At 62.5% G+C, this 27,808-nt stretch overlaps 3 protein-coding genes across 4 annotated transcripts in view; 1 reads left to right on the top strand and 2 right to left on the bottom strand.

Moving 5' to 3' along the window:
* SBNO2 (strawberry notch homolog 2) overlaps window positions 1–22,973 on the top strand; it is a 66,015-nt gene extending 43,042 nt beyond the window's left edge. The window contains 29 exon segments of the mRNA XM_030935015.1: window positions 3,483–3,644; window positions 7,331–7,411; window positions 7,722–7,827; window positions 8,314–8,465; window positions 8,569–8,702; window positions 8,782–8,872; window positions 9,052–9,195; window positions 11,628–11,745; window positions 12,025–12,130; window positions 12,480–12,558; window positions 12,560–12,634; window positions 14,132–14,308; window positions 14,725–14,822; window positions 15,568–15,650; window positions 16,544–16,735; window positions 17,210–17,379; window positions 17,977–18,108; window positions 18,389–18,524; window positions 18,625–18,737; window positions 18,860–18,931; window positions 19,234–19,342; window positions 19,733–19,807; window positions 19,937–20,080; window positions 20,820–20,914; window positions 21,021–21,113; window positions 21,197–21,328; window positions 21,409–21,485; window positions 21,645–21,835; window positions 21,910–22,973. Coding sequence (XP_030790875.1) covers window positions 3,483–3,644; window positions 7,331–7,411; window positions 7,722–7,827; window positions 8,314–8,465; window positions 8,569–8,702; window positions 8,782–8,872; window positions 9,052–9,195; window positions 11,628–11,745; window positions 12,025–12,130; window positions 12,480–12,558; window positions 12,560–12,634; window positions 14,132–14,308; window positions 14,725–14,822; window positions 15,568–15,650; window positions 16,544–16,735; window positions 17,210–17,379; window positions 17,977–18,108; window positions 18,389–18,524; window positions 18,625–18,737; window positions 18,860–18,931; window positions 19,234–19,342; window positions 19,733–19,807; window positions 19,937–20,080; window positions 20,820–20,914; window positions 21,021–21,113; window positions 21,197–21,328; window positions 21,409–21,485; window positions 21,645–21,835; window positions 21,910–22,391 — 3,819 coding nt within the window. The 3' untranslated portion in view covers window positions 22,392–22,973.
* The window catches only part of MIER2 (MIER family member 2), a 993,207-nt gene that overhangs the window by 769,326 nt on the left and 196,073 nt on the right, over window positions 1–27,808 (bottom strand). The window lies entirely within an intron of this gene.
* GPX4 (glutathione peroxidase 4) lies at window positions 23,823–26,790 on the bottom strand. Of its 2 annotated transcripts, none has more exons than XM_010374912.2 (7): window positions 26,591–26,790; window positions 25,328–25,422; window positions 25,098–25,242; window positions 24,793–24,944; window positions 24,351–24,375; window positions 24,148–24,207; window positions 23,823–24,069 (listed from the first exon to the last, which is right to left on the bottom strand). In XM_010374912.2, the coding sequence occupies exons 1-7, from the start codon at window positions 26,672–26,674 to the stop codon at window positions 24,037–24,039; spliced, it is 594 nt and encodes a 197-aa protein (XP_010373214.2). In that variant the 5' UTR covers window positions 26,675–26,790; the 3' UTR covers window positions 23,823–24,036. The 2 variants fall into 2 exon arrangements, with proteins under 2 accessions (XP_010373214.2, XP_030790929.1); XM_030935069.1 differs by lacking the exon at window positions 26,591–26,790 and adding an exon at window positions 25,679–26,159 and having other exon boundaries at window positions 23,825–24,069.

Below are 27,808 nucleotides of genomic sequence, written 5' to 3'. Positions count from 1 at the left end.
TGCTAAAGGTGAAGGCTTAGAGGGCTCATGCACCTGGCTGGATGTCCTGTGCTGGGAAGGACCAGACGGGGAGCAGGGCAGGGCCTCGAGGCTGCGTTCTTGGAGCCTGAAAGCTGCAAGCACCCACTCATTATTAGACTTCCACTTTTGTTTATTTTTTGGGGAACAGGGACTTGCTCTATCACCCAGGCTGGTGTGCAGTGGCACCATCTCAGCTCCCTGCAACCTCCACCGAATGGGTTCAAGCAATCCTCCCATCTCGGCCTCCTGAGTAGCTGGGACTACAGGCACGTGCTACTATGCCCAGCTAACTTTTACATTTTTTGTGGAGATGGGGTCTTGCTGTGTGGCTCAGGCTGGTCTTGAACTGCTGGGCTCAAGTGATCCATTCACCTTGGCTCCTCTAGGATTACAGGCGTGAGCCACTACGCCCTGCTCGACTTGACTTTTTTTTTTTTTTGAGATAGGGTCTCGTTCTGTCTCCCAGGCTGGCGTGCGGAGGCGCAATTATAGCTCACTGCAGCCTCGACCACCTGGGCTCAAGCGATCCTCCTGCCTCAGCCTGCTGAGTAGCAGACGTGAGCCACCACGCCCGACTTGACTTTAACTTTTCAAACTGTTTTAGAGTGACAGAAAAGCTGCCTGGACAGTGCAGAGAGTCCCCACGTCCCCACTCCCAGGCTCCCTGCTATTCTGTCTCCCGTCTGTGGCTGTCACAGCTGATAAACCAACATGATACGCCACCGTTAACTCCCGCGGCCCACGCTTTGCTTGGATTTCCTCAGTTTCCCCTATGTCCTTTCCTGCCCAGGGCCCCACGTGGTGTTTATGCATCTTCTCAGGCCCCTCTGGGCTGTGACGGTTTCTCAAGACCCGTGTTTCAGATGCACTGGGTGGTCCTGCGGCTGGTCAGGTGGTGTGGACGGCCTGGAGTAGTCGGGCTGGTGTTTCCTCAGACTGGGGCAGGAGTTTTGGGAGGAGGACCTTGGGCGGGAGGGCTCTGTTGTCCTGTCTTCTTGGGCAGAGGGCACCTGGTGAGGGCATGGGGCGGGTGTGTCCGCCTGAGGTCCTTTCCCTCTTTCCACGCTGAGCTCCGGGGAAGGACTCGCTGTGTGGCCCACGCATTTGGGTCAGGGGAGCTCCCCTCCGCTCTGCCTGCGCTCCCTGCACCACCAAGGCCTGGGCTGCTCTGGGCCCGTTAGCAACTTACCCCCGCTCCTGGCTGGGGCCTCGACCAACCCAGGGATCCCTGACCTTGCCCAGGAAATGCTTCCACGGAGGGTCCGGGCTACAGGTCAGCGTGACCAGGTCCTCTGCAACCTGGGTAGGCGGTGTTCAGAGGGTCCTTGTGGGGCTCAGTAGGGGAACTGCTCCCCACCCCTGCCGATCGGGGCCTCCAGAGGCTCTGGGAGGTGGGCTGCTCCTACCCTGCCTGGGGTGGCAGGCTGCACCCTACCTGGCCCGGGGCCTTAGGTGGGCAGCGTGAATACCTCTGTCCTGGGGGGTGCTGTGGGGTCTTTGTTTGGGGGCAGGTTCCTGAATGTCCCTAGTGATCAGTACCCGGGTGCTTGGGTCTGACAGGGTGGGCAGTGGACAAAGCTGAGCAAGGTGAGGGGGACGGAGCTCACAGCTCCCAGGGAGAGACAGCGCCCCCTTGACATGCCTGATTTTTTTCTTTGTTTTTCTTGAGATGGAGTCTTGCTCTGTCACCCAGGCTGGAGTGCAATGGCACGATCTCAGCCCACTGCAACCTCCGCCTCCGGGGTTCAAGTCATTCTCCTGCCTCAGCCTCCTGAGTAGCTGGGATTGCAGGCACCCACCACTATGCCCAGCTAATTTTTGTGTTTTTCATAAAGACAGGGTTTTACCATATTGGTCAGGCTGGTCTTGAACTCCTGACCTCAGGTGATCTGCCCACCTTGACTTCTCAGAGTGCTGGGATTACAGGTGTGAGCCACCACACCCAGCTAATTTTTGTATTTTGAGTAGAAATGGGGTTTCGCCATATTGTCCAGGCTGATCTTGAACTCCTGGGCTCAAGCGATCTTCCGCCTTGGCCTCTAAGTGCTGGGATTACAGACGTGAGACATCATATGTGGCTGGGCATGGTGGCTCATGCGTATAATCCCAGCACTTTGGGAGGCCAAGGTGGACGGATCACTTGAGACCAGGAGTTCGAGACCAGCCTGACCAACATGGAGAAACTCCATCTCTACTGAAAATACAGAATTAGGCCAGGCACGATGGCTTATGCCTGTAATCCTAGCACTTTGGGAGGCCAAGGCAGGTGGATCACCTGAGGTCAGGAGTTTCAGACCAGCTTGGCCAACATGGTGAAACCCCATCTCTACTAAAAATACAAAACTTAGCTGGGCGTGGTGGCGCACTCCTGGCGGAGTGCAGTGAGCCGGGACTGTGCCACTGCACTCCAGCCTGGGGGAGAGAGTGAGACTCTATCTCAAAAAATAAATAAATAAATAAAAATTCCAAATTAGGTGGCACAGGGGTGCACACCTGTAAACCCAGCTACTCGGGACACTGAGGCAGGAGAATCGCTTAAACCGGGGAGGCAGAGGTTGCAGTGAGACGAGATTGTGCCACAGCACTCCAGCCCCGGCGACAGTGCGAGACTCTGTCTCAAAAAAAAGAAATGATGCACATACATCTTCTCTACTGGGCAGTGCGTGTGTGTGTGTGATCCCCATAGCGAGCCCTGCCTCTGCGCATGGCTGCCTCCCACACAGGGCATGGCACCAGGCTTACCCCAGCCCCGAGCTGCTCAGAGTTCCTGCAGAATCGCTGCCTTTCAGGTGCTGCAGAAATCGGACGCCATCCTGCATGGCCCTGAGGGCTGGTGTTTCTCACCCATTGCTTTATTCCTTTTTTTCTTTTCTGAGACGGAGTCTCGCTCTCTTGCTCTGTCATATGGTGGCTCACGCCTGTAATCCCAACACTTTTGGATGCCGAGGCAGGCGGATCACTTGAGGTCAGGAGTTCAAAACCAGGCTGGCCAACATGGTGAAACCCCGTCTCTAGTAAAAATACAAAAAAATTAGCTGGGCATGGTGTCACACACCTGTAATCCCAGCTTCTTGGGAGGATGAAGCAGGAGAATTGCTTGAACCCGGGAGGGCCGTGGTGTCTTCCGTCCCCACGTGCTCCAGTGCATGGAGGGGCCGTGGCGTCTCCCGTCCCCACGTGCTCCAGTGCGTGGAGGGGCCGTGGCGTCTTCCGTCCCCACGTGCTCCAGTGCGTGGAGGGGCCGTGGCGTCTCCCGTCCCCACGTGCTCCAGTGCGTGGAGGGGCCTTGGTGTCTCCCGTCCCCACGTGCTCCAGTGCGTGGAGGGGCCTTGGTGTCTCCCGTCCCCACGTGCTCCAGTGCGTGGAGGGGCCGTGGTGTCTCCTGTCCCCACCTGCTCCAGTGTGTGGAGGGCAGTGGTGTCTCCTGTACCCACCTCACCAGGCCTGGCCTTGTCTTTCAGGATTCCTCGTATTTTGAGGACGTCTCCAACATCTCCATCTTCTCCTCGTCTGTGGACTCCCTGTCGGACATCGTGGACACGCCCGACTTCCTGCCGGCCGACAGCCTCAACCAGGTGTCCACCATCTGGGACGAGAACCCTGCCCCCTCCACCCACGACAAGGTCAGTGCGCCCGGCACCCCCCGACAGCCCTGACCCACCAACATGGCCTCCCCAGCCCAGGACCCACAGGGTCCAGCGAGGTCTCAGTCTCCCCCACTCTGCGTACCGCTGGCTGTCCTGTCACTGTCGGCGCCATCCATGGCCATGGCCATGGATGAGGTGGTTAGGTGACGGTCCTCTCGTGTCCTGAATAGGAGAAGGCGATGTCCAGGACATCTGTGGCTACCACATCTTGGGGGGGCTCCTGACATGGAGTTGAGGGGGGCCAGGATGCTGCCCAGCGCCCTGCAGTGCCCAGTATGGCTCCACCCGCGAGGGACCCGGCCCCACGTCCACCGCACCAGGGAGTCCCTGGTCTAGAGAAGCACAGGAAGGTGACAGGACAGAGAAGCGTGGTCAGGGAGGGCCCCCTGGAGAGGCAGTGCCCAGCGGGCCCAGGCAACGTGGCTGTCCGGGCAGAGGAATGCTTGGACAGGAGGAACCTGTGGTGGCTGCCTGCCCCATGGTGCCCTGGGTCAGCAGTGGCCGTGTCCCCACTAGGTGGGAGCTGAGAGGGCGAGGTTGGCAGAATCCTGTCCCAGGGTGGGGAGTTGGACGTTATCCTGGGGGGCTAAGGGGCTAGGGTTTGCCTCCAAGAAGGTCCTGGAGGACCTGGGTGGGCCAGGCCTAGAGCAGGGGTTGTAGGGCACCAGGGCCCCCAGGTTTTTTGGGCCCAACCTCTAGCCGTGCCCAGTACCACGCAGTGGAGGTGTCCTGTGAGGGAGGCGTGGCTGGGAGCCAGGCCTGGGGAGTCCCTTCCCCCATCCAGGCCTGTCCAGGAGAGAAACTTCTAGACTTTGGGAGCAGACGTTGGACATATGTCTGGGGCTCCGCGCCTTCCGGTGAGGGCCCACACCAGCCTCCCCACGCTCCTGGCACGCTGCTGGGCTCACACCCATAGGCCGCTCTTCCGGGCCCTCAGGAAGGGTGCAACCTGGGCAGCAGAACTCACGGGCTTGGGGGCCAGGGCAGGAAGCATCAGAGCACCCTGCAGCCACGGTGGGCAGCTCAGGCCTGGTCCCTCTGGGGCATTTCACCCAGCCTGGGGCCCATGCCCTCCCAGCTAGCTCACAGGTCCTCGGCAGGGCAGGAGGAAAGAAACCAGGGCCTGACCGGCCTGCTGTGGACAGCAGGAGGACATCTGAAACCCAATGCCCCGCCAGCCCCACCAGGAATGGTGACTCAGCCTTCCAGGAACCCGTGTGGCATCTGTTTGTTTGTGTTTTGTTAATTAAAAAAAAAAAAAAAAAAAAGGAGAGGGCACTGAGTAGAGGTTTCTAACCTTCCTGTGCCATGCTTCCACTTTTTTTGAAAACCTTCACGAGTGTTCCTAGTGTTAGAAAATGCAGAAGCTGTGGAAGTCAGTTTATGAGCATCAGTAGCTATGTGGTTCCCACACACTGCTGAGAACCTGGCCCAGGCTCAGGCAGGCTTGGGCAGAAACCTCACCCGTCTCAGGATGTTGAGGTTGAAGTGGGGGACCAGGCCTAGAAGAGGTGCTGTTTTTTATTTATTTATTTATTGTTTGAGACAGGATCTCACTCTGTCACCCAGGCTGGAGTACAGTGGCGCAATCTCAGCCCCTTTCAACCTCGACCTTCTGGGCTTAAGCGATCCTCTTGCCTCAGCCTCACAAGTAGCTGGGACCACAGGCATGCGATACCACGCCCGGCTAATTTTTGTATTTTTTGTAGAGACAGGGTTTTGCCATGTTGCCTAAGCTGGTCTGGAACCCGGACCTCAAAAGATCTCGCCCGTTCTGCCTCTGTCTCCCACTGTGCTGGGATTACAGGCCTGAGCCACACACCCGGCCTGGATTCTCCCCTTTCCAGTTCTCCACACTCACTTTTTTTTCTTTTTTTTTTTTGAGATGGAGTCTCGCTCTTGTTGTCCAGGCTGGAGGGCAATGGTGCGATTTCAGCTCACTGCAACCTCCGCCTCCTGGGTTCAGGTGATTCTCCTGCCTCAGCCTCCCAAGTAGCTGAGATTACAGACATGCACCACCACACCCGGCTAATTTTGTATCTTTATTTATTTATTTATTTTGAGACAGAGTCTCACTCTGTCACCCAGGCTGGAGTGCAGTGGCACAATCCCAGCTCACTGCACCCTCTGCCTGCCAGGGTCAAGCAGTTCCCCTGCCTCAGCCTCCCTAGTAGCTGGGATTACAGGCATGCACCACCACGCCTGGCTAATTTTGTGCTTTTAGTAGAGACGGGGTTTCTCCATGTTGGTCAGGCTGGTCTTGAACTCCCGACCTCAGATGATCCGCCTGCCTCAGCCTCCCAAAATGCTGGGATTACAGCCACCCACCACCACGCCTGGCTAATTTTTTATATTTTTTGTTTCACTATGTTAGCCAGGATGGTCTCGATCTCCTGACCTCGTGATCCACCGCCTCGACCTCCCAAGGTGCTGGGATTACAGGCGTGAGCCACCATGCCTGGCTAATTTTTTTTTTTTTTTTTTTTTTTGCTATCTTTAATAGAGACAGGGTATCAGCATGTTGGCCAGGCTGGTCTTGAAATCCTGACCTCCACTCTGGGAGGCCTTGGCCTCCCAAAGTGCTGGGATTTGCAGGCATGAGCCACTCTACCCTGCCCACACTCACATTTTTTATGGCTCATATTGCCATTGGGATTTTTGCTTTTTAAGAGTGGGTATATTCCAGAATCACATAGACCCTAGTTTGGACCTGCCATCCCCCAGCCATCCGTCCCGGGGTCCACCCTGTCTCAGTGTTGGGGTCTGGACAGCGGGCATGACAGGCCGCACCACCCTCTGACTTGCCCATTCACAGGCTTTACATGCCCAGTCAGTTCGGAGATCCCAGGGTGGGCCATGGACTCATCCAGAGGCCTGGCACACCTGGCTGCCCAGGCCTGGGGTCAGCTCCCCGAGGACAGTGCCAACTGTCCATCCTGGTGAATCTGCATGAGGCTGTGGGCAGTGTTTCTCCCAAGAGGGGGCCGTGATGGGACGTATCCTCTGGTCACCACAGTGGCAGGCGTCCTCCCCCATCCTTCACAGGGGAGCTGCTCTCCTCCAGAGGCCGCGGGGACTGCACCCATGGGGGTCCTTGGGGAGTGCAAGGCAGCCCCGGGCTACCCACCCTGAGTACTGGGAGCCATCGGGTGAGGCACAAGGCCCAGGCCCGCCCGCGCCCACTGCCTCTGTCTCCTCTTCCCTCTCAACATGGAGCGCCCAACCCCTTGTCCCCCAGACCCGAGGGCCTCCTGCACTGCACACAGTGAGTCACTCCTGTCAGATCCCCGTCCACATGGGTCACTCCCATCAGACCCCCGTCCACAGCCTTCCCGCCAGCTCCCGCGGGACCAAGCTCTGCTGTCTGTCAGAACTAGCCGGGCACCTTCCTCCCGGGCACTCCAGGCAGGCGCACCAGGCATCAGTGGGAAGGCAGCCAGGTGCTGGCCAGGAGGAGTGAGCCTTAAGCCCCAGGGAGGTGCCCACTGGGGAGGCTTGGGAGGCACCAGGGTCACCTTGAGAACAGCAGGAGAGCAAGACCCAGGGCCCTGGGGAGCGAGGACGGGGCAGTGGGGAGCCTCCCTCTGGTGGCCAGGCTGCGAGGGCCCGCCAACTGTGACCTGTCCCGTCTGGCCCGGGCCGACATCCTGCTCCCCTTCCAGCTGTTCCAGCTCAGCAGACCATTTGCAGGCTTCGAGGACTTTCTGCCCTCCCACAGCACCCCACTTCTCGTCAGCTACCAGGTGAGCTGGGCCCAGCCGAGGGCTCCCTACCCTGCCCTCTCATGGGACCTAAGGAGAGGGCTCAGCACAGGCACCTCCAGTGTGGGGAGCCCTTGGCCAGCCTAGAATCTGGGAGTGCAGAGGAGACATCTGAGGAGACAGAGGCCCTGGGGAGCACCTTGCTACAGGGGCAGACAGAGCCATCTCCCACCCCTGGGAGCCATCTCCCACTCAGCTGCCCATGGTCAGCCTGGCCCCTGCCCCTGGGGGAGCCCAGTGCCCACAGCCACTTGGGCCTGCAGTCTCTGCTGAGCTCCCTCCACACACACAGGAGCAGAGTGTGCAGAACCAGCCAGAGGAGGAGGACGAGGCTGAGGAGGAGGAGGCAGAGGAGCTGGGGCACACGGAGACCTACGCTGACTACGTGCCATCCAAGTGTGAGTGGCCCGGCTGCACCAGGCCCTGGGACAGGTTCAGACCCTTTTGTGGGACTGAAACCCTGCAGGTGACCACCGCCCGCACAGCCCACAGCGGGAATATGGAATTTCAGGGAGGGCCGGAGAACCGTGGGGAGAGGTTCTATAATCCAGGCTTACACAAAACCGGGGTTCACAGCAGGGAGAAGTGAGAAGGAACCTGAGAGGCACTGGGAGGATTTTCATGCATTTGCCCCTCCTGCAAGCCGCTGGCCACGCCCCCAACCAACCCAGCAGGCCGTGGCCGCCCCCGACCCAGCCCGCCCTGACCACCCCGCCACCCAGGCATCCCTGGCCACTCCCTTGACCTGCCCAGCAGGTCCTGGCCATGCCCCCAAACTGCCCCACCAGCTCTGGCCATGCCCCAGACCCACCCAGCCGGCCATAACCGGCCCTGGTCGCCCCTTGACCACACCCTTTACCTTGCGTCCATCCCTGCCCCTCCAGCCAAGATTGGAAAGCAGCACCCAGACCGCGTGGTGGAGACCAGCACACTGTCCAGCGTCCCGCCCCCAGACATCACCTACACCCTGGCCCTGCCCTCGAACAGTGGGGCCCTGTCTGCCCTGCAGTTAGAGGCCATCACCTACGCCTGCCAGGTGACCGTGTGTCCCCACCCCAGCCCAGCCTGTGTCTGCGAGGCCCCTGGGGAGGAGCCAGGGCTGGCACCCCCAGGCCCTGACGTCTGCCCTCCGGCCACAGCAACACGAGGTCCTGCTCCCCAGTGGGCAGCGCGCGGGCTTTCTCATCGGTGACGGGGCCGGCGTGGGCAAAGGCCGGACAGTGGCTGGAGTCATCCTGGAGAACCACCTGCGTGGCCGGAAGAAGGCATTGTGGTGAGGCCCTGCCTGGGGTGGGGGGCGGTAGCAGGGGTGAAGGGGAGGGGTGGGCACCCCTGACGCCCCCACCCCACAGGTTCAGCGTCTCCAACGACCTCAAATACGACGCAGAGCGCGACCTGCGGGACATCGAAGCCACGGGCATTGCGGTGCACGCGCTTAGCAAGGTAGGGGCTGTGCTCAGCAAAGTAGGGGCAAGGTGGGGACGGTGGGGGCCGCTCAACTGGGTGGGCTGGCAACCAGGGCAGGCTCTGCTCAGCACCTCCTACAGATAGGGAGACCCAGACCCAGGTCCAGAGCCTGCTGAGCTAGGGCCCCATCCCACACCTGCTTTGTGCATCCCCAGATCAAGTACGGCGACACCACTACCTCAGAGGGCGTCCTCTTTGCCACCTACTCCGCCCTGATTGGGGAGAGCCAGGCCGGTGGCCAGCACCGCACACGCCTCCGGCAGATCCTGGACTGGTGTGGGGAGGCCTTCGAGGGCGTCGTATCCTGCTGGGGGCAGTCAGGGGAGGGGAGGGCCAGATGGGGGTCGGAGGGGAGGGGAGGATGGAGGAGTGGGAGAGGAGGGGTGGGAGTCAGGGGAGAGGAGGGCAGGGTGGGGGTCAGAGGGGAGGGGAGGATGGAAGAGTGGGAGAGGAGGGGTGGGAGTCAGAGACTGCTGGTGTCTTCAGCACCCGGCTGAACAATCTGCGTGCAACAATCTACGAAATAGTGATAACCCTGAGATCACTCCTCCCTGAGCTGTGGTGTGGTGGCAGGGCCGGCCGTTTAATTTGTATTCTCCCAGTTTTCCTTTCTCAGCCTGCTTTCCTGGAACTTGTTTTCTTTTGTCTTAAAATATTAAGAACATGGCCGGGCCAGGTGGCTCACGCTTGTAATCCCAGCACTTTGGGAAGCCAGGGCGGGTGAGTCACAAGGTCAGGAGTTTGAGACTACCCTGGCCAACCCGGGAGGCTGAGTCAGGAAAATCACTTGAACCCGGGAGGCGGAGGTGGCAGTGAGCGAGATCGCGCCACTGCACTCCAGCCTGGGCGACAGAGCAGGACTGCGTCTCGTCTAAAACAAAAAAAAATTAAGGGGCCACGCGCGGTGGCTCAGGCTTGTAATCCCAACAGTTTGGGAGGCCGAGGTGGGCAGATCATGAGGTCAGGAGATCGAGACCATCCTGACAAACATGGTGAAACTGCGCTTCTACTAAAAATACAAAAAATTAGCCGGGCGAGGTGGCGGGCGCCTGTAGTCCCAGCTACTCGGGAGGCTGAGGCAGGAGAATGGCGTGAACCCGGGAGGCGGAGCTTGCAGTGAGCTGAGATTGCGCCACCGCACTTCAGCCTGGGCGGCAGAGCAAGACTGCATCTAAAAAAAAAAAATTTTCAGTGTTTTCTAGTTTTTTTGTTTGTTTTTGACACGGAGTCTCATTGTTCCCCAGGCTGGAGTGCGGTGGCGCGATGTCGGCTCACCGCACCTTCAACCTCCTGAGCTCAGTGATTTCCCCTGCCTCAGCCTCTGAGCAGCTGGGATTACAGGTGCATGCCACCATGCCCACCTAACTATTGTATTTTTTGTAGAGGTGGGGTTTGGCCATGTTACCCAGGCTAGTCTCATGGGCTCAAGCCATCCTCCTTCCTCGGCCTCCCAAAGCGCTGGGATTATAGACATGAGCCACCACACCTGATCTTCTTCTAGTTTAGGTAGATACATAATTGTTTTCTAAGCAGGCAGGACTTTATTCCGTAAGATAGAATAAGTGTTCTCCAACATCATTTTTTAACACGGGCCACCATGATTTCAGTTGTAGAATAAGAATTAAAACAGAGAGGCTGGGCGTGGTGGCTCACGCCTGTAATCCCAGCACTGTGGGAGGCCGAGTCAGGTGGATCATAGGGTCGGGAGTTCTAGACCATCCTGGCCAATATGGTGAAGCCCCATCTCTACTGAAAATGCAAAAGTTACCCAGGCATGGTGGCACACACCTGTAATCCCAGCTACTCAGGAGGCTGAGGCAAGAGAATCGCTTGAACCCAAGAGGCAGAGGCTACAGTGAGCCAAGATTGCGCTACTGCACTCCAGCCTGGGTGACAGAGTGAGACTCCATCTCAAAAAAAAAAAAAAAATTAGCTGGGCATGGTGGTGCACGCCTGTAATCCCAGCTACTCAGGAGGCTGAGGCAGAAGAATTGCTTGAACCAGGGAGTCGGAGGTTGCAGTGAGCCGAGATCACGCCACTGCACTCCAGCCTAGTGACAGAGTGAGACTTTGTCTCAAAAAAAAAAAAAAAAAAAAGAATTAGGGCCGGGCATGGTGGCTCAGACCTGTAATCCCAGCACTTGGGGAGGCTGAGGTGGGCAGGTTACTTGAGGTCCCAGGAGTTTGAGACTGTCTGGCCAACCAAACGGCCAACCCCGTCTCTACCAAAACTACAAAAATTAGCCGGCTACGGTGGTGGCACCCACCTGTAGTCCCAGCTACTTGGGAGGCTGAAGCAGGAGAATCACTTAAACGCGAGCGGCAGAGTTTGCAGTGAACTGACATTGTGTCACTGCATTCCAGCCAGGGTGACAGAGCGAGACCCTGCCTCAAAAAAACAAACAAAAAACAGGTTCCAGGTACCCTCCTCCAATGGCAACATCTTGCAATTTATGGAGCCCACCCTTCCTCGCCAGAGGCCCCATCCTCCGTGAGTGGTGGTTAGACTCTGGGAGGAACCATCCCAGGCCACATCAATCTAGTGGTTGTGTGGGGGCCGCCCGCCCGCCCGACCCCCGTGGTAGCCGGCTGTCACTCCGACCTGGGCTTCCCTTGTGGAGTTTTCAGCGGCATGGGCATTTGCCCCCCACCAGGAAGGTGGGATCTCGGGTGGTCAGGACCCGGGCTCCTGGGGTCGCCCAGAACACTCCTTAACCCACGCGTGCCCCAGATCGTGTTCGACGAGTGTCACAAGGCCAAGAACGCCGGCTCCACCAAGATGGGCAAGGCCGTGCTGGACCTGCAGAACAAGCTGCCCCTGGCCCGCGTGGTCTATGCCAGCGCCACAGGTGGGGCAGTGCGGATCCCATGTGACCCACCCACAGCAACGTCTGTCTGGCTGTCCCCGGGAAGGGGTATCCCCTACACATGCTCAGCCTCTGTCTGCACCCTGCTCCTCCTCAGACACTGGGGCATCTCTGCGCCTGTCCCAAGGCCATGCTGGCTGTCCCCAGGCCCATGGTTCCAACCCTGCGGGCCCCTCATCAGGCAGTCCCTACTTAGTTGGCCCCTGACCCGGCCCCTGGGCCCTCCTGGGTTGGGGAGCTGATGGCAGCTTCCCTCCACAGGTGCTTCTGAGCCTCGGAATATGATCTACATGAGCCGCTTAGGTATCTGGGGCGAGGGCACCCCCTTCCGGAACTTTGAGGAGTTCCTGCACGCCATCGAGAAGAGGTGAGTGCCCTTCCTGCGCACGTGGAGGGGTGGCGGGGGTTGGGGCGGAGACCCCAGGACCATCAGCCCAAGGCCTGGCACTGCCACGTGCACTTTCTTGGCACCCAGAGGTGCTAAATGTGTATCACTCGTTTCTCTGCCTGGGGCTGCCCAGCACTCCCAGGGAAGCCGGCCCCTCAGCAGCCCCTCCTGCCCCATCCCTGCCAGGGCTGGCTGCCAGCTGTCTCTGGCCGCTGGGGCTCTGCTCTGGCTGACCCTGCCCTCTCTGCAACTGGCTCTGCCTCTCGCTCCCCAGTGGCTCTATCCCCACGGCTCTGGCCATGCTCATGGGGGCTGTGTCCATCCGCAGGGGCGTGGGCGCTATGGAGATCGTGGCCATGGACATGAAGGTCAGCGGCATGTACATCGCACGCCAGCTCAGCTTCTCCTGGCGTCACCTTCCGCATCGAGGAGATCCCGCTGGCCCCAGCCTTCGAGCGCGTGTACAACCGCGCAGCCCTGCTGGTGAGCCTGGACTCCCCACCCGGGGACCCCTGTGCATTTCCCAGGTGAAATTGCGCCCCCATGGCCTTGAAGATGCCACAGGCTTCATCAGGTGACGGCCCGCCCTGTCCTGTCACGGGATTTTTTTTGTTTTTGTTTTTTTGAGACAGAGTCTCGCACTGTCACCTAGGCTGGAATACAGTGGCACGATCTCAGCTCGCTGCAACCTCTGCCTCCTGGGTTCAAGCGATTCTCCCCGCTCAGCCTCTCGAGTAGCTGGGACTAGAGGTGCCCGCCACCACGCCTGGCTAATTTTGTGTACTTTTTTAGTAGAGAACAGTGTTTTACCATGTTGGCCAGGCTGGTCTCGAGCTCCTGACTGCAAGTGATCCGCCCGCCTCAGCCTCCCAAAGTGCTGGGATTACAGGTGTGAGCTGCGTGCCCAGCCATCACCGGGGTTTTTATGTGACTGTGATAACGAGGAATGTGGCCAGACCACCACTTCCCCTTCCCGTGGCCCAAGCCCTTCGCTTCCAGGTCCTGGCCCATGGCTCATAGCTGTGTTCAGCATCCACGTTGCTGTGGGCCACGTGGCTTGGGCATTCCCTCCGTATTTGGACAGGTCCTGTTTTCTCCTCCTCAAACCCAACAGCCCTGTATGTTTGCTGCTGTTTTTCTTTCTTTTTTTTTGAGATGGAGTTTCCACTCTTGTTGCCCAGGCTGGAGTGCAATGGCATGATCTTGGCTCATCGCAACCTCCACCTACTGGGTTCAAGCAATCCTCCTGCCTCTGCCTCCCGCATAGCGGGATTATAGGCAGGTGTCACCACGCCCAGCTGATTTTGTATTTTTAGTAGAGACAGGGTTTCTCCATGTTGGTCAGGCTGAGTGGTCTTGAACTCCCGACCTCTGGTGATCTGACTGCCTCAGCCTTTCAAAGTGTTGTGGTTACAGGCATGAGGCCCTGCGTCCAGCCTGTTCGCTGGTTTCTTTAGGTCACACAACCAGCATCTCCCGTAACCCCCAGGGCCGGGTTGCTCTCTGGAGTAGGGCCGTCCTGAGCACTTTGGGGTGTGCAGCAATATCCCTGGCCAGAGTCCCAGCCACCCTAACCCGGCCCACCCAGTCCATGCCAGGACCAGACCCCAAACCTGACGACCACCGCTGGTCCCAGACATGCCCAGTGTACCCTGGACGGGATCACACCTGGGTGAGACCCTGGTGGAAAACGAGAGGCATGGCTGCGAGTTGGAAGGAGCTGAGCCTGTTTGCCGCGGGCGCTGAGTCTGTGCCGTTCGCAGCACAGCTTCCCCACCACTGGTGTTTTGGTTTTTCAGGTTTTTACCGTACAGGCAGAGGCGGTGCCTCTTACAGTGCACACCCCCAGCACCCCCATCCTGCCCTAAATTCCACCAGGCGTGGGGATGCTTTGCCCAGGGCTAGCGGCAGGTGGGCCGGGGCCCTGGGCCGGGAGCCAGGAGCCAGAGCTCAGGGGCACCGTGTCATGTGTCATTGCAGTGGGCTGAGGCCCTGAACGTGTTCCAGCAGGCGGCCGACTGGATCGGCCTGGAGTCGCGCAAGTCCCTGTGGGGCCAGTTCTGGTCGGCGCACCAGCGCTTTTTCAAGTATCTGTGCATCGCCGCCAAGGTGCGCCGGCTGGTGGAGCTGGCCCGAGAGGAGCTGGCGCGAGACAAGGTGAGCGGCTGCGGCCTTCGGCCTTCGAGGGCTGAGGGTGGCCAGGCCTGCAGGGGCGGGCCTACTCTTCTTCCTGGTCCTTCCTGGCCCCTCCCCAGGCGTGGATAGGGGCTGCACCCTGGTGGGTGAGAGACGCTTGGATGTCCATCTTCCAATCTGAGCCAGCCAGGGTGTCGGAACACTGGAGTGCAGACAGTGATCACATGGTGGGCAGCTCACCATCCCAAGACAGGAAGCTGGCAGACCCCCACCCAGCAGTGTGTGTTGTGGGTGGGCCAGGGCCCCTCCTGGGGAGGCGAGCACAGGGGCAGAGTGAGGGATGTGGCTGTCACCCGAGGCCTGGCTGGTTCCTCTGCCATCCCACAGTGCGTGGTCATAGCAGGGCTGGTGGCTCATAGTCCTCTGCTGTCCCACAGTGTGTGGTCATCGGGCTGCAGTCCACAGGCGAGGCACGCACGCGGGAGGTGCTGGGGGAGAATGATGGGCACCTCGACTGCTTTGTCTCGGCCGCTGAGTAAGTGTCACGGTGGAGATGGGACTGCGGGATTCCTGCGCTCATGGCCACCCCTCTTTGTGGCCACCTGCGGCCTGCCCTGCCCCTCGGCCCCGGCAGCAGGAGGTGCTGGGTGGGCTTTGCTGGGACCCCAGCCTTGGCCGCAGAGACCTTCAGCTCTGCTCCAGGTCTAAAGCAGAGGCGTGGGGGTGGGTCCCAGGCGTGGTGGGCCTGGAAGGTTTGGGACGCGGTCTCCAGTGGTCTTAGAAGGAGGCTTCCTGCACCCATGCCGCTTTAACAAGGGTGCTGTGGATTTTAGGGGCTGGCCCTCCCAGCTCCCTGAAGCCTCAGCCTCTCCCCTGGGGGTTGAGAATGCCCCAGGAGGGTCACGGCAGCCCCCCAGCTCCCCCCATTGCCTGGGGGTCAGAGCTCCCCAGTGCCTGGTATCCCTTGGCCGGGAGCCCCTAGCTACCCCCTCACCCTACCCCTTACCCCCGTCCTGGGAGCCATCATCATATCCGGCCACATTCCTCAGAGCAGGGGAAGCCTGGTGGGCTGAGGTGGCCCTGTGACACCAGCAGGCCAAAGGAGAGCTCACAGGCAGCCCCCAGCCCTCCCCAGCCCACTCCCCACGGGAGACCCTCTGCCCAGGACCGGCCCTCTCCGGGACCCCCACAGGGACCGAGGGGTGCGTCCAGCTTCCAGAGAGCAACCCCACCTGGCCTCAGCTCCTTGTGTGAGAATAAACTCTGCATCTCACTTTCAGAGGTGTGTTCCTGTCGCTCATTCAGAAGCACTTTCCATCCACCAAGAGAAAGCGGGACAGAGGAGCGGGCAGCAAGCGGAAACGTAAGCCCCGCGCCCCACGGCCCCACCCACTCCCGCCCCTCCGCTTTCTCCCTCCTCCATAATCAGCCCTGGGACGGCAGGTGGCGAGTCTCAGAGAGTCCAAGTAGCTCACCCAAGGCCACACAGCCATACCTGAGGGGCTGAGCCAGGACCACCCAGGGGTGCAGAGGTCCAGCCCCACTGCTTGCTCACACCCCCTCCTACCTTCCATTTTCAGGGTCTCCACCGCCCCTTAAGGAGCCCATTGATAACCCCCAGGCTGCTGTCACAGGGAAGCCTAGAGCTGCCTGTTGAGGTCTGGTGTGTGGCCTCCCCAGGCACCCTGCGTATCCACCACACTGGCCAGGTCTGAAAGGACCTCGGATGTGGGTTTATTAATACTGTCCTCTTTGCCAGGCACAATGGCTCACGCCTGTAATCCCAGCACTTTGGGAGGCTGAGGTAGGTGGATCACCTGAGGTCAGGAGTTTAAGACCAGCCTGGCCAACATGGTGAGACCTGTCTCTACTAAAAATACAAAAATTAGCCGGGCATGGTGGTGCACGCCTGTAATCCCAGCTACCCAGGAGGCTGAGGCAGGAGAATCGCTTGAACACGGGAGGCAGAGAGTACAGTGAGATGCCGCTGCACTCCACCCTGGCGACAGAATGAGACTGTGTCTCAAAATGAAACAAAATATTGCCCCCTTACACCACGCCCTCCTGGCCACAGGGCACAGGGTTCCTAAGAGGGTGTCCCTGGAGAACAGCTGAGCTGCCTGCCCAGAGGCAGGGGGTCTCGGATGGACCTCCCCAGCTCGGACCACTGGCCTTGCTCTGTCCTGCTGCGTCTCCTCCACGTGCTCCTCCACCCTGCTGTGGTCTGGCCCTTGGTGACCCTGCCCTTCCCTGCAGGGCGACCTCGGGGACGCGGCGCCAAAGCCCCCCGGCTGGCGTGCGAGGCGGCAGGCATCATCCGCATCAGCGATGACAGCAGCACAGAGTCAGACCCTGGCCTGGACAGTGACTTCAACTCCTCCCCCGAGTCCCTGATGGATGACGATGTGGTCATCGTTGATGCCATCGGGCTCCCCAGTGATGACCGGGGTGAGGGCTCGCCCGACTGGCCAGGCACCTGTGGGTCAGGATTCCAGTGCGAGGCTCCCCCGGCCTCCTGGTGGTCACCACCTACCCCAGGTTGTAGCCCTCAGTCCAGCCCACCGGAGCCTAGCTGCTGCTATGGTGCCCACTCACAGTTGGGGGAAACTGAGGCCCAGAGAGGGGAGGTCACGGGTTACACCACGGGTCAGAGGCAGAGCTGGGGCTCGGGGCTGGGCAGTCCCTACTCCTGTGGAGGCAGTGAGGTCGCAGCGTTTGGTCCCCGATAGGAGGCTTAGTTTTGCCTCAGCTGGTCTCAGGGAGACAAGCGCAGAAAAGTGGTGCTGGGCTTCCCTGCCACCCTGCCGTCCCTCAGGGCTGCCCCAGGCCCCTTGTCCTTGCTCTGCAGGGGCCAGCCTTGAGTTAGGTGGGCCCTAGAAGGCAGCCGACATGTCCTGCCCTGACCCTGCACATCCTCCCTAGGACCCCTGTGCCTCCCTCAGAGAGACCCGCATGGCCCCGGGGTCCTGGAGCGGGTGGAGCGACTGAAGCAGGATCTGCTGGATAAAGTACGACGGCTGGGCCGGGAGCTGCCAGTCAACACCCTGGACGAGCTCATCGACCAGCTTGGCGGTCCCCAGCGGGTGGCGGAGGTGGGTGGGACAGCAGCTGGAGTAGGTGGTGGGTGGGGCGTGGGCAGTGGGCGGGGCTTCACCCGGGCTCTGTGTGGCTCTGGTGTCCCCTGCTGGTCACTCTGCATCCACCGCGGCCCTGCGAGGAGGGGGCCTTCGGGGAGCCCGGCGGCGGGAGGTGGGGGCAGCAGCGTCCTGTCCAGCTCGGCCAGGGAGGCGACGACCTCCTGTGGAGGGCTTTACTCCCCCATCCCTCTAAGCCCCAGATCCCCCAGCCTGGCCTGCGCTGGCCTCTGCTTAGACCACTGCCTGAACGCACCCCTGGGGTGCCCGGGGCCAGGACTCAAGCCCCTGGGCCTGGCTCTGCGGCCTCCTCCCTGCCCAGCTTCACTTTTTCACTCCGTGGCGCTGGCTGGCTGATAATACCAGGCCTTGGACGGGCACACATCGCCTGGGTCCAGCAGTCCCCCTCTCCCTCTCCCAGGGCCCCCTCCCCGCTGCATCCACAGCTGGGAGCCCACGACCACTGTGGGACATAGGGAAGCTGAGACACGGGTGGCCAGACTCCTGCGAGGCCACAACACTGACGGCCGGTTTTTGTCCCTGTCCCGGCCGCAGATGACCGGCAGGAAAGGCCGCGTGGTGTCCAGGCCCGACGGGACGGTGGCCTTCGAGTCGCGGGCAGAGCAGGGTCTGTCCATCGACCACGTGAACCTCAGGGAGAAGCAGCGCTTCATGAGCGGCGAGAAGGTGTGGGCCGCAGTGCGCTGGGCGCGGCCCGCGGGACCCAGGAGGCACAGAGGGGCCCAAGGGTCCCCGGGGACTGCGGACCCGCGCACTTCTGCCAGTGTGTGTGTGCCAGGTGCGGGCGCGAGTGGCCGTGTGACGGGTGGTGTCCGCGCCGCGCAGGCCTCTCGCTGCCCCTGGACGTCCTGGTGACCTGGAGCGGGGGCCGAGAGGGTGAGGAGGCGGCGGCAGCGTTGGGGCGGGCCTTGCACCAACCGCGTCCCGGTCCCTTCCTCCCCCCCAGCTCGTGGCCATCATCTCGGAGGCCTCCAGCTCGGGTGTCTCCCTCCAAGCTGACCGCCGCGTCCAGAACCAGCGGCGCCGTGTGCACATGACCTTGGAGCTGCCCTGGAGCGCCGACCGCGCCATCCAGCAGTTCGGTGAGTCCGGCCCCGCCCCCAGCGCTACCTGGCCCCGCCCCCAACGTGGTCTCGGCCCCGCCCCCAGCTGGCCGGACCCTGAGAGCCCCTTTGTCCCCAGGCCGCACCCACCGGTCCAACCAGGTCTCTGCGCCAGAGTACGTCTTCCTCATCTCGGAGCTGGCCGGGGAGCGCCGGTTCGCCTCCATTGTGGCCAAGCGCCTGGAGAGTCTGGTGAGCAGGTGGGGGCTGGGTTGAGAACCAGGGACAGGCCCAGGAAGGCTCTGCAAAGCTTTGTGGGGGGCCAGAGGCCAGACCCCAGGTGACCAACCGCTGACCTTCCCCACCCCTTGCAGGGGGCCCTGACCCATGGAGACCGCCGTGCCACAGAGTCCCGTGACCTCAGCAAGTACAACTTTGAGAACAAGGTACTGCAGGGAAGGCGGGGCTGGGGGAGGCAGGGCCTGGGGTCTAGGGAGGGCTGAATCTAAGAGCCTAGGGGAGGGAGTAGATGGGGGCTGGGGGAGGTGGGGCCCAGGGGTCTGGGGGAGGGCCTAGTCTGGGACCCTCGGGGAGGAGGTGGCTGAGAGCTGAGGAAGGTGGGGTCTAGGAGTCTAGGGGAGGGTAGGGACCAGGGGCCTAAGGAAGGGTGGGGTTCTAGGGAGGCAGGGGTCCAGGGGAGGCCGGCTTCCTCCCAGGGCCTCCTTCCCCACTCACCCTCTCCCCCTAGTATGGCACCCGGGCCCTGCACTGTGTCCTTACCACCATCCTGAGCCAGACTGAGAACAAAGTACCTGTGCCCCAGGGATATCCCGGAGGGGTCTCCACCTTCTTCCGGGGTAAGCTGGGCCCATGGGGGTCTTCCTGGGGGGGCAGGGGCTCCAGAGCAGCTGGGGCAGCAGAGTTTGTAGGCCGGTTGTGTGTTGAGAGATCTCTCCCCACACGCACAGAGGGGGCTGTGAAGGCAAAGGGAGCCAGGGCGGCCCCCAGCAGCCACCGGGTGTGTTTCCGGGGCAGCTGAGGGGCCTGGGATTTGAATTTATTCCCCAAGAACATGCTGTTCTCACTCCTGTTAGGCAAAAGGCTCCACTCCTAGCCCTGGCCTAGCCCTAGGCCTCAGCTGCTCCCCAGGCCCCCAGAGAGCGGTTGGTCTCTGGGAAAGGAGCTAGGGCCCTCGCGGGGGGGAGCAGGGTTGGGAAGACCAGCGTGTGAGGCCCCTCTCCCCGCAGACATGAAGCAGGGCCTGCTGTCCGTGGGCATTGGTGGCCGGGAGTCCCGAAATGGCTGCCTGGACGTGGAGAAGGGTGAGTGCCCCACACCTAGGCCCAGAGACGCTCCCGTCTCGTCTTGTGCAACCTTGGCCCCGCGTGGGGAGCAACGGGGGGAGTGGGGACTCCCAGCGCAGCCTGAGGCTTGGCTCCCTCCACTGTCAGACTGTTCCATCACCAAGTTCCTGAATCGCATCTTGGGGTTGGAGGTGTACAAGCAGAACGCCCTGTTCCAGTACTTCTCAGACACCTTCGACCACCTCATCGAGATGGACAAGCGGGAGGGCAAATACGACATGGGCATCCTGGGTGAGCACGGGCACCAGGGGCTTCGTGGGCGTGGGCGAGGGGCTCGGGGGAACACGGGGCATCCTGGGTGGGCACGGAGCTCGTGGGAACACTGGGCATTGTGGGTGGGCATGGGGAGGGCCTAGGTGGGCAGGGGGCTGATGGGAGCACTGTGCATTCTGGGTGAGCAAGGGTGCTGGGTGGGCCTGGGCAGGCGCGGGCACGGGGCTTGTGGGATCGCCGTGCAGCTCTGTGGACGGTGGTCAGGCTGGTGCACATTGCCCACTATGCTCATCCCCAGGCTCCACGGGGTGTCTGTTACGTCATTGTGAACCAAAGGCCAGCGAGCCTGTGCTTTCAGCCTCATGGGGCCAGGCCTGTCCATCAGGATCACTTCCCTGTGTCCAGACGAGGGTTGGGGCAGGACCACAGATACTTCACTCATGAGCAGTACCACAGGCCACCGGGCTCCCACGATCCCCCACAGCCTGCTCAGGGTCACCCAGCACCTGAGCAGCCCCTAGACTCCCACAATCCCCCCACAACCTGCTTGGGGTTACCTAGGACCTGAGCGGTTGCCAGGCTGGGGCCCATGTGTACCATCCCTACACATGGGCCAGGGCAGGCCAGGCTCCAGGACACCCTCCCCTGTGCTCTCCGGGGGTCGTCTCTAGGGTGTACCCTGGCCACTGGACTGACCCTGGCCCCAGCCCGCAGTCCCAGGCCCGGACACCACTCACCGTCCACCCACCCCTCCTAGACCTTGCTCCCGGCATCGAGGAGATCTACGAGGAGAGCCAGCAGGTGTTCCTGGCTCCTGGGCACCCGCAGGACGGGCAGGTGGTCTTCTACAAGGTCAGCAGGAAGCCCCCCAGCCCCTCACACACTGCCCACCCTGCCCCCACCACACTCACACGTGTTCCCCCCCCCCCCCCCCCCCCCCCCCCGCCTTGCGTGGCAGATCAGCGTGGACCGCGGCCTGAAGTGGGAGGACGCCTTTGCCAAGTCACTGGAGCTAACAGGCCCCTATGATGGCTTCTACCTCTCCTACAAGGTGGGGTCGGGCGGGGTTACCACCGCCCAGAGGAGGGCCCACGGGGTCGGACCTGAGCGCGGCCTCAACACCCTCCTCCGCAGGTCCGCGGTAACAAGCCCAGCTGCCTGCTGGCGGAGCAGAACCGTGGCCAGCTCTTCACGGTGTACAAGCCCAATATCGGCCGGCAGAGTCAGCTTGAGGCCCTGGACAGCCTCCGCCGCAAGTTCCACCGGGTAGGCGGCCGCGGGGCGCAGCTTTCCCTCGGGCTGCCGGCCCTGGCCCCGCCGAGGCTCATGCGGTCTTGCGTCCCCAGGTCACCGCGGAGGAGGCCAAGGAGCCCTGGGAGAGTGGCTACACATTGTCGCTGACGCACTGCAGCCACAGCGCCTGGTGAGCGCGGGCCGGGGACCGGGGGAAACCCGCAGATGGCAGTGACCCAGGCAGGGATCGGGGGCTCCCGAGACTCTGAGAGGAGGCTGGAGACCTCAGGGCACCTGGGGTGCCTGCGGGCCCCTGGGACCCGCCTGAGCCTACCCGTCCCGTTCGCAGGAACCGGCACTGCCGGCTGGCGCAGGAGGGTAAGGACTGCCTGCAGGGGCTGCGGCTGCGGCACCACTACATGCTGTGCGGCGCGCTGCTGCGCGTGTGGGGCCGCATCGCCGCCGTCATGGCCGACGTCAGCAGCAGCAGCTACCTGCAGATCGTGCGGCTGAAGACCAAGGACAGGAAGAAGCAAGTGGGTGAGTGGGCGGTGGGCGCCCCAGGAAGGCCCGAGCCCCCGGCCCCGGCCCTGACACCGCCGCTCCGCCCGCAGGCATCAAGATCCCCGAGGGCTGCGTGCGCCGCGTGCTACAGGAGCTGCGGCTGATGGATGCGGACGTGAAGCGCAGGCAGGCGCGCGCCCTGGGCTGCCCCGTCCTGCCCACACCGCGGCCGCTGGCGCTTCCCTGCGGCCCCGGAGAGGTGCTGGACCTCACCTACAGCCCTCCGGCCGAGGCATTCCCGCCGCCCCCGCACTTCTCCTTCTCGGCGCCGCTGCCCCTGGACACCGGCCCCGGCGTGGTGCCGCTGGGCGCCCCGGACGCCCAGGACCCTGCGGCCCTCGCGCACCAGGGCTGTGACATCAACTTCAAGGAGGTGCTGGAGGACATGCTGCGCTCGCTGCACGCGGGGCCGCCCCCCGAGGGCGCGCTGGGGGAGGGCGCGGGGGCGGGGGTCGCGGCGGGCGGCGGTCCTGAGCGGCAGAGCGTGATCCAGTTCAGCCCACCCTTCCCAGGCACCCAGGCTCCTCTCTGACAGGCCTTAAAGCGAAACATGCCCAAGGTCACAGGGACCGTTTCCCCCCCTAGGAGCAGCAGTGGGGACCAGGGCCCTTGCCTGACCACTGCTCAGAGGAGCCCCAGGCCCCGGCCGCAGTGCCTTCCGCGCCCGACCCGGGCCCTCACCTATCAGCCCTGGCGGGGCCCACTCAGGACAGCTGGGGGCCGGGGCGAGGCAGGGCCCTCTCCGTGCCTCTCTCCTCCCAAGTAGGAAGGGGCTCCGGGTGGCTGCTCTGGGACTGGGCACCCACAAGGGCTCAGTGGGCCCAAACCCTTAAAATCCGTGAAACTGGGTGGTCCCAAGAGCTAGAAACTCAGGAAACCCCAGGTGCTCAGGGCCCCGCGTCTCGGGGGCTCTGTGGGGCAGACCCCCGCTAATATATGCAATTCCCCCTCCCCTAGCCCTTCTCTGACCCCTAAGTTATTGCCTGCTCACCTCTCCCAGGCCCCAGGCCGCGGAGCTGGCAGGGTGGCACCTGCGGTTTCTATGTATTTATAGCAAGTTCTGATGTACATATGTAAAGGACTTTTTTAAATATATGTGCCTTTTGCCTACTTCCCGTGGAGTCTGCTCCTCAGCCTGCAGAACAGGGAGGGAAGAACAGGGGTGTGTGGGCATCCCCCCAGGCTCTCTTAGGTTACCAGGTCTCATTCTGTCCACCGCCCTGTGCTGGCCCCCTGTGGATGAGGAGGGACAAAGGCTGGGAGAGACAGACCTCTCAGCCCCGTGTCTGGGGCAGGTGTCATGGACGGTTCATTCCAGACCCCCAGTGGGGGCAGCTGGGATCAGCCACCCTAGCAGGCTACAGTCCCTCCAGCTGTGCAAGTAGGCAGCCAAGCCGTGTCAAAATCGCCCCCCTGCACCGGGCCCCCTGAATGGTGGCTGATGCTGCTGTGCCAGCTCCTCCTGGCCTGTCCACCCCCAGCCCTCACGGAGGGACTCTGTGAACAGTAACCACCCAGCTACCCCCACACCCCCCAGCCAGGTGAGGCCCCAAGGGCAGGTGTGCCCAACCCATCCCCACCATCAGGGTCACGCTGTTCCTCGGGCCTCTGCACTTCTGCTTCCTGGCCAGAGGAGGCCCCAGTAGCCACCTCCTAACGGGTTAAGACTCGGGGCCAGGAAGAACAGCCACTTGAAATTACCTCCTCCAAGAGTCGGCCCTACCGGGCCCTACGTGTGCACACCAGGCAGGGCTGCATGGATTAAGACCCAGGGCTTGGTGTCCAGCGGGCCCAGATCTCACTGCACCCCAGCACCCCAGCCAGCACAGCCCCCAAGCCTGGAGGAAGAGGAGGCAACACTCCACCTTCATGGCATTCCCTGGCAGCTGACAGCAACTGGCCCTGACATGGAGGGGTGCCTGGCAAAAGGGCCCCCCCAAGCCCCTAGGCAGAAAGATCCAGCAGACCAATTTGTCTGTTTATTCCCACAAGGCAGCCAGGGGTGGGGGCGCCGAGCCAAGCCCAGCGGGCCACGGGACCTTCCTCCGGCGGGGTGCACGCTGGATTTTCGGGTCTGCCTCACCAGGAGCTGGTTTGCAGGCAGGCCGTCATGGGTGCTGGTGGAAGGCTCCGAGGGCGTGGGCAGGGGGCTCGGGTCGGGCCACACACTTGTGGAGCTAGAAATAGTGGGGCAGGTCCTTCTCTATCACCTGTCGGGGAGAAAAGCTGGGTCAGAGCAGCTAGCTCCCGAGCCCCTGCCCCAAGCAGGCTCCCTCGAGAGCACCTACCAGGGGTTCCTCCATGGGTCCGTACCGCTTCACCACGCAGCCATTCTTGTCAATGAGGAACTGTGGAGACAGCGTCTGAACTGTGGGGCACCGTGGGGGTGGCCCCCTGCAAGGGGCTGAAGCTGCCTTTCCTGCCCGCTGCCCATCTGGGCCAGGGCTGTGGCCGGGGGGAGCTGGTCTCCTACCCCCCACAGCCCCCTTACCTTGGTGAAGTTCCACTTGATGGCACTGGAAAAGAAGCACATGAGTGTAAGCGTCCCCAGCAGCCCCCACGGGCCCACTAGCCATCCTGCCTCCAGGAGGCCACATGGACATGAGTGTCCCCAGTGGCCCTCCACGCCCCCCCAGCCAGCTTACCCCCAGGAGGCCACGCAGTGTGAGAGTCCCAGCAGCTCCCCACAGCCCCCTGAGCCATCCTGTCCCCAGGAGGCCACAAAGGTGTGAGCATCCCTGGCTGCTTCCACAGCCCTCCATGGACCCCCGAGCCATCCTGCCCCAAGGAGGCCACACAGTGGGAGAGTCCCAGCACCCCCACCTCAACCGCCCCCTGAGCCATTCTGCCCCCAGGGAGGTGTGAGCATCCCAGCAGGCCCCCACACAGCCCCCCCACCCCCCGCAGCCGTCATGTCCCCAGAGGCCACGCACTTTCCCAGGATGCCCTTGCCCTTGGGCTGGATCTTCATCCACTTCCACAGCGGGTGGGCGTCGTCCCCGTTCACGCATATCTTGCTGAACATGTCAAATTTGACGTTGTAGCCCGCGGCGAACTCTTTGATTTCTTCGTTACTCCCTGGCTCCTGTGGCGGCCAAGGTGTGCATGAGTGTGTCGGAGGCCTGGCACCTCCTCAGTCCGGGCCCCCCGCACACTCCCAGGCCTCTTCCAGGCCGGAGCCCACCCTGACCCCCACCCACCGGCCTCTGCGGGCCCCGGGAACGCAGCAGCCGCCCACCTGCTTCCCGAACTGGTTACATGGGAAGGCCAGGATCCGCAAACCGCACTCAGCGTATCGGGCGTGCAGGTCGACGAGCTGAGTGTAGTTCACTTCGGTCTTGCCTCACTGGGAGGCCACGTTGGTGACGATGCACACGAACCCCCTGCGAGGGTCGGCGGGATCAGCGCAGAAAAGCAGGGCCCCCTCCCAGGCCCCGGCCATGCGCCCCACCCCAGGCGAGCGCCCACCGGTACTTGTCCAGGTTAACTATGTGCCCGTCGATGTCCTTAGCGGAAAACTCGTGCATGGAGCGCGCACAGCGCCAGTCGTCCCGGGACGCGCACTGCAAGGCAAAGGGGGCTGAGCAGGAAGCATGGACGGGAGGCCGAGCCTGGGGCCCTGGGGCAGGAAGGGATGCGGAGCGGGTCGGTGGCGGGGACACCGGAGCACTGGGGCCCTGAAAACCTGACCACTCCTCCTCCTCAAACGCACACGCCTCCTTGTGCCTCTGGTCCCGTTTTACCGGAAACCCGGAGACCAGGAGAGGGTTCCAACCCCAAAAAGTGCCACAGCAGCAGGTGTGAGGGCCCCGCGCGCACCGGGTCCTGGGACTCGGAACATTCGTGGATCTCCGGTCCCAAGCTGCGGGGACAGGGCTCCTTCCGCCGGCGCCGCGCCCTCCTGCGCCTGCACGCTGGGGCCTTCCGCCGCCGAGGGGCTCGCGGCCGCCGCCTGCCCCGGCTCTGGCACCGCTGCCTGCGGCGCCTGGAGGAGCCTGCGCCCGCGCGGCCCATACCCGCCCGTCTCCCGCCCCGCCTGGCTCCCCCACCCCGAGCGCCGTTGCCGGGGACAAAGGCCCGGAGGCCGTAGTTAGGACTGTGCGACTGTGACGCCACCGCGCTAGGCCAAGCCGCGGGGGGGGGGGGCGGCGCCCGGGGGCGCGTGATCCGGAGTTTCCAGCCCTCTGCACCCACAACCGCTCGGGCGCAGCAGCCCCGCTCGGGGCCCCAACGGCCCAGCTCCGTCCCGGCCGTCCCGGACCCCGCCCCCTGCAAGCCGGGACCACGACCCCGACCCCGGCGCGCGCGCCCGCAACGGCTTGGACGGCCGCTTCCCCGACCCCGACCCGCGCGCGTGGAACAGCCCTTTCGACTTCCCCGACCCCAGCCCGCGCGCGTGGAACAGCCCCTTCGACTTCCCCGACCCCAGCCCGCGCGCTCGCAACAGCCTGGACAGCCCCTTCCCGGACCCCGACCCGCGCGCATTGAACAGCTCCTTCCCCTTCCCCGAACCCAGCCCGTGTGCCCGCAACGGCCTGGAGGACCGCGGAGCGCGTCGCAGTGCGGTCACCTGCGTCCGCGCCCGGCCGGGGGTGAGGAGGGGGAGCCACCCAGACGCCCCCCACCAAGGTCACGGGAGCCCGAGGGTCCCCCGTGCCGGCGAGCGGAGACGGGGATCGCGCGCCCGCCCCAACGGTAACCGGGCAGGCAACAGCCTCGACACCCGCTCACCATGGTACCGGCGAGGCCGGGCGCGGCCACAGCCCCACAGAGCAGCGCCGGCTTCAGCAGGCGGCAAAGGCGGCCGAGGTTCATCGCGGCGGGGCTGGGAGCCAGCGGCTCCTCCCCTCGTCCAGCCGACCAATGGACGCGCGTCGGCTCTCCGCACCTCCCCTCCCACGGCCACGCCCTCCGGAGCGCTCACTGGTCAGCCGCGTCGGTGTTGAGCGCTCGCGCCGATACCAGCCAATGGGAGGCCGGAATGGGAAGAAGGCGGGGAAGGGGGGCGGGACCGGACGCGTGGACTGTTGTCGGCGACTGCGCATGCTCGCTTGCGCACAGGCGGCCGCGTCTACGCAGTAGACGCGTTGGGAGGCAGCGCACAGTCCCCCGGACGGTTGACCGCAGCGCGGCGGCAGGCCAGACAACTTGAGAATACTACTTAAGACTCGTCGAGGGGGTTTCTCCAACTCGCAGAGAAGTCCCCAACTCTTGTTTACCTTTTTTTATTTTTAAGAGACGGGGTCTTGCTGTGTTGCCCATGCTAAAGTGCAGTGGCACGATCAGGACACACTGCAGTCGCGACCTCCCAGGCTCAAGCGAACCTCCCGCCTCTGCTTCCCGAGTAGCTGGGACAACAGGCTCATCCACCATTCCTGGCTAATTATTGACATGGGGGTCTCACTATGTTGCCTAGGCTGGTCTCAAACTCCTGACCTCAAGTGATCCTCCAGCCTCAGCTTCCCAAACTGCTGGGATCACAGGCGTGAGCCACAGGCCCGGCCGGCATTTGCCTTTTTTTTTTTTTTTTTTTTTGAGACAGAGTTTTGCTCTTTTGCCCAGGCTGGAGTGCAGTGGTGCGACCTCGTCTCACCGCAATCTCCGCCCCCCAGGTTCAAGCGATTCTCCTGACTCAGCCTCCCAAGTAACTGGGATTACAGGAGCGAGCCACCACACCCAGCTGGGGTACAGGTGTGAACCACCACATCCGGCCAAGGGATTTGCCTTTTTAATGTAAGTGAAACCAAACTGAGGTGTGCTCCTCATCACAGTCCCATCTTATGAGGGTACCCAGAGAGGGCATGGGGGTGTCCCTGCCCTCACCCCTGCCGTGGGCACAGGGGTGACAGTGACTCCCCATCCCTGGGTCTGGTTGCCGAGCCGCTTACATAACATGTGGGCACTGGGACCTGAGAGTCATGGAGACAGTTACCATTTAACTGAGAACCT

The sequence above is a fragment of the Rhinopithecus roxellana genome, chromosome 8, assembly GCF_007565055.1.
Source record: "Rhinopithecus roxellana isolate Shanxi Qingling chromosome 8, ASM756505v1, whole genome shotgun sequence".
Classification (NCBI taxonomy): domain Eukaryota; kingdom Metazoa; phylum Chordata; class Mammalia; order Primates; family Cercopithecidae; genus Rhinopithecus; species Rhinopithecus roxellana.
The sequence above is the reverse complement of the archived record's forward strand: the minus strand, read 5'-3'. Positions and strand labels throughout refer to the sequence as shown.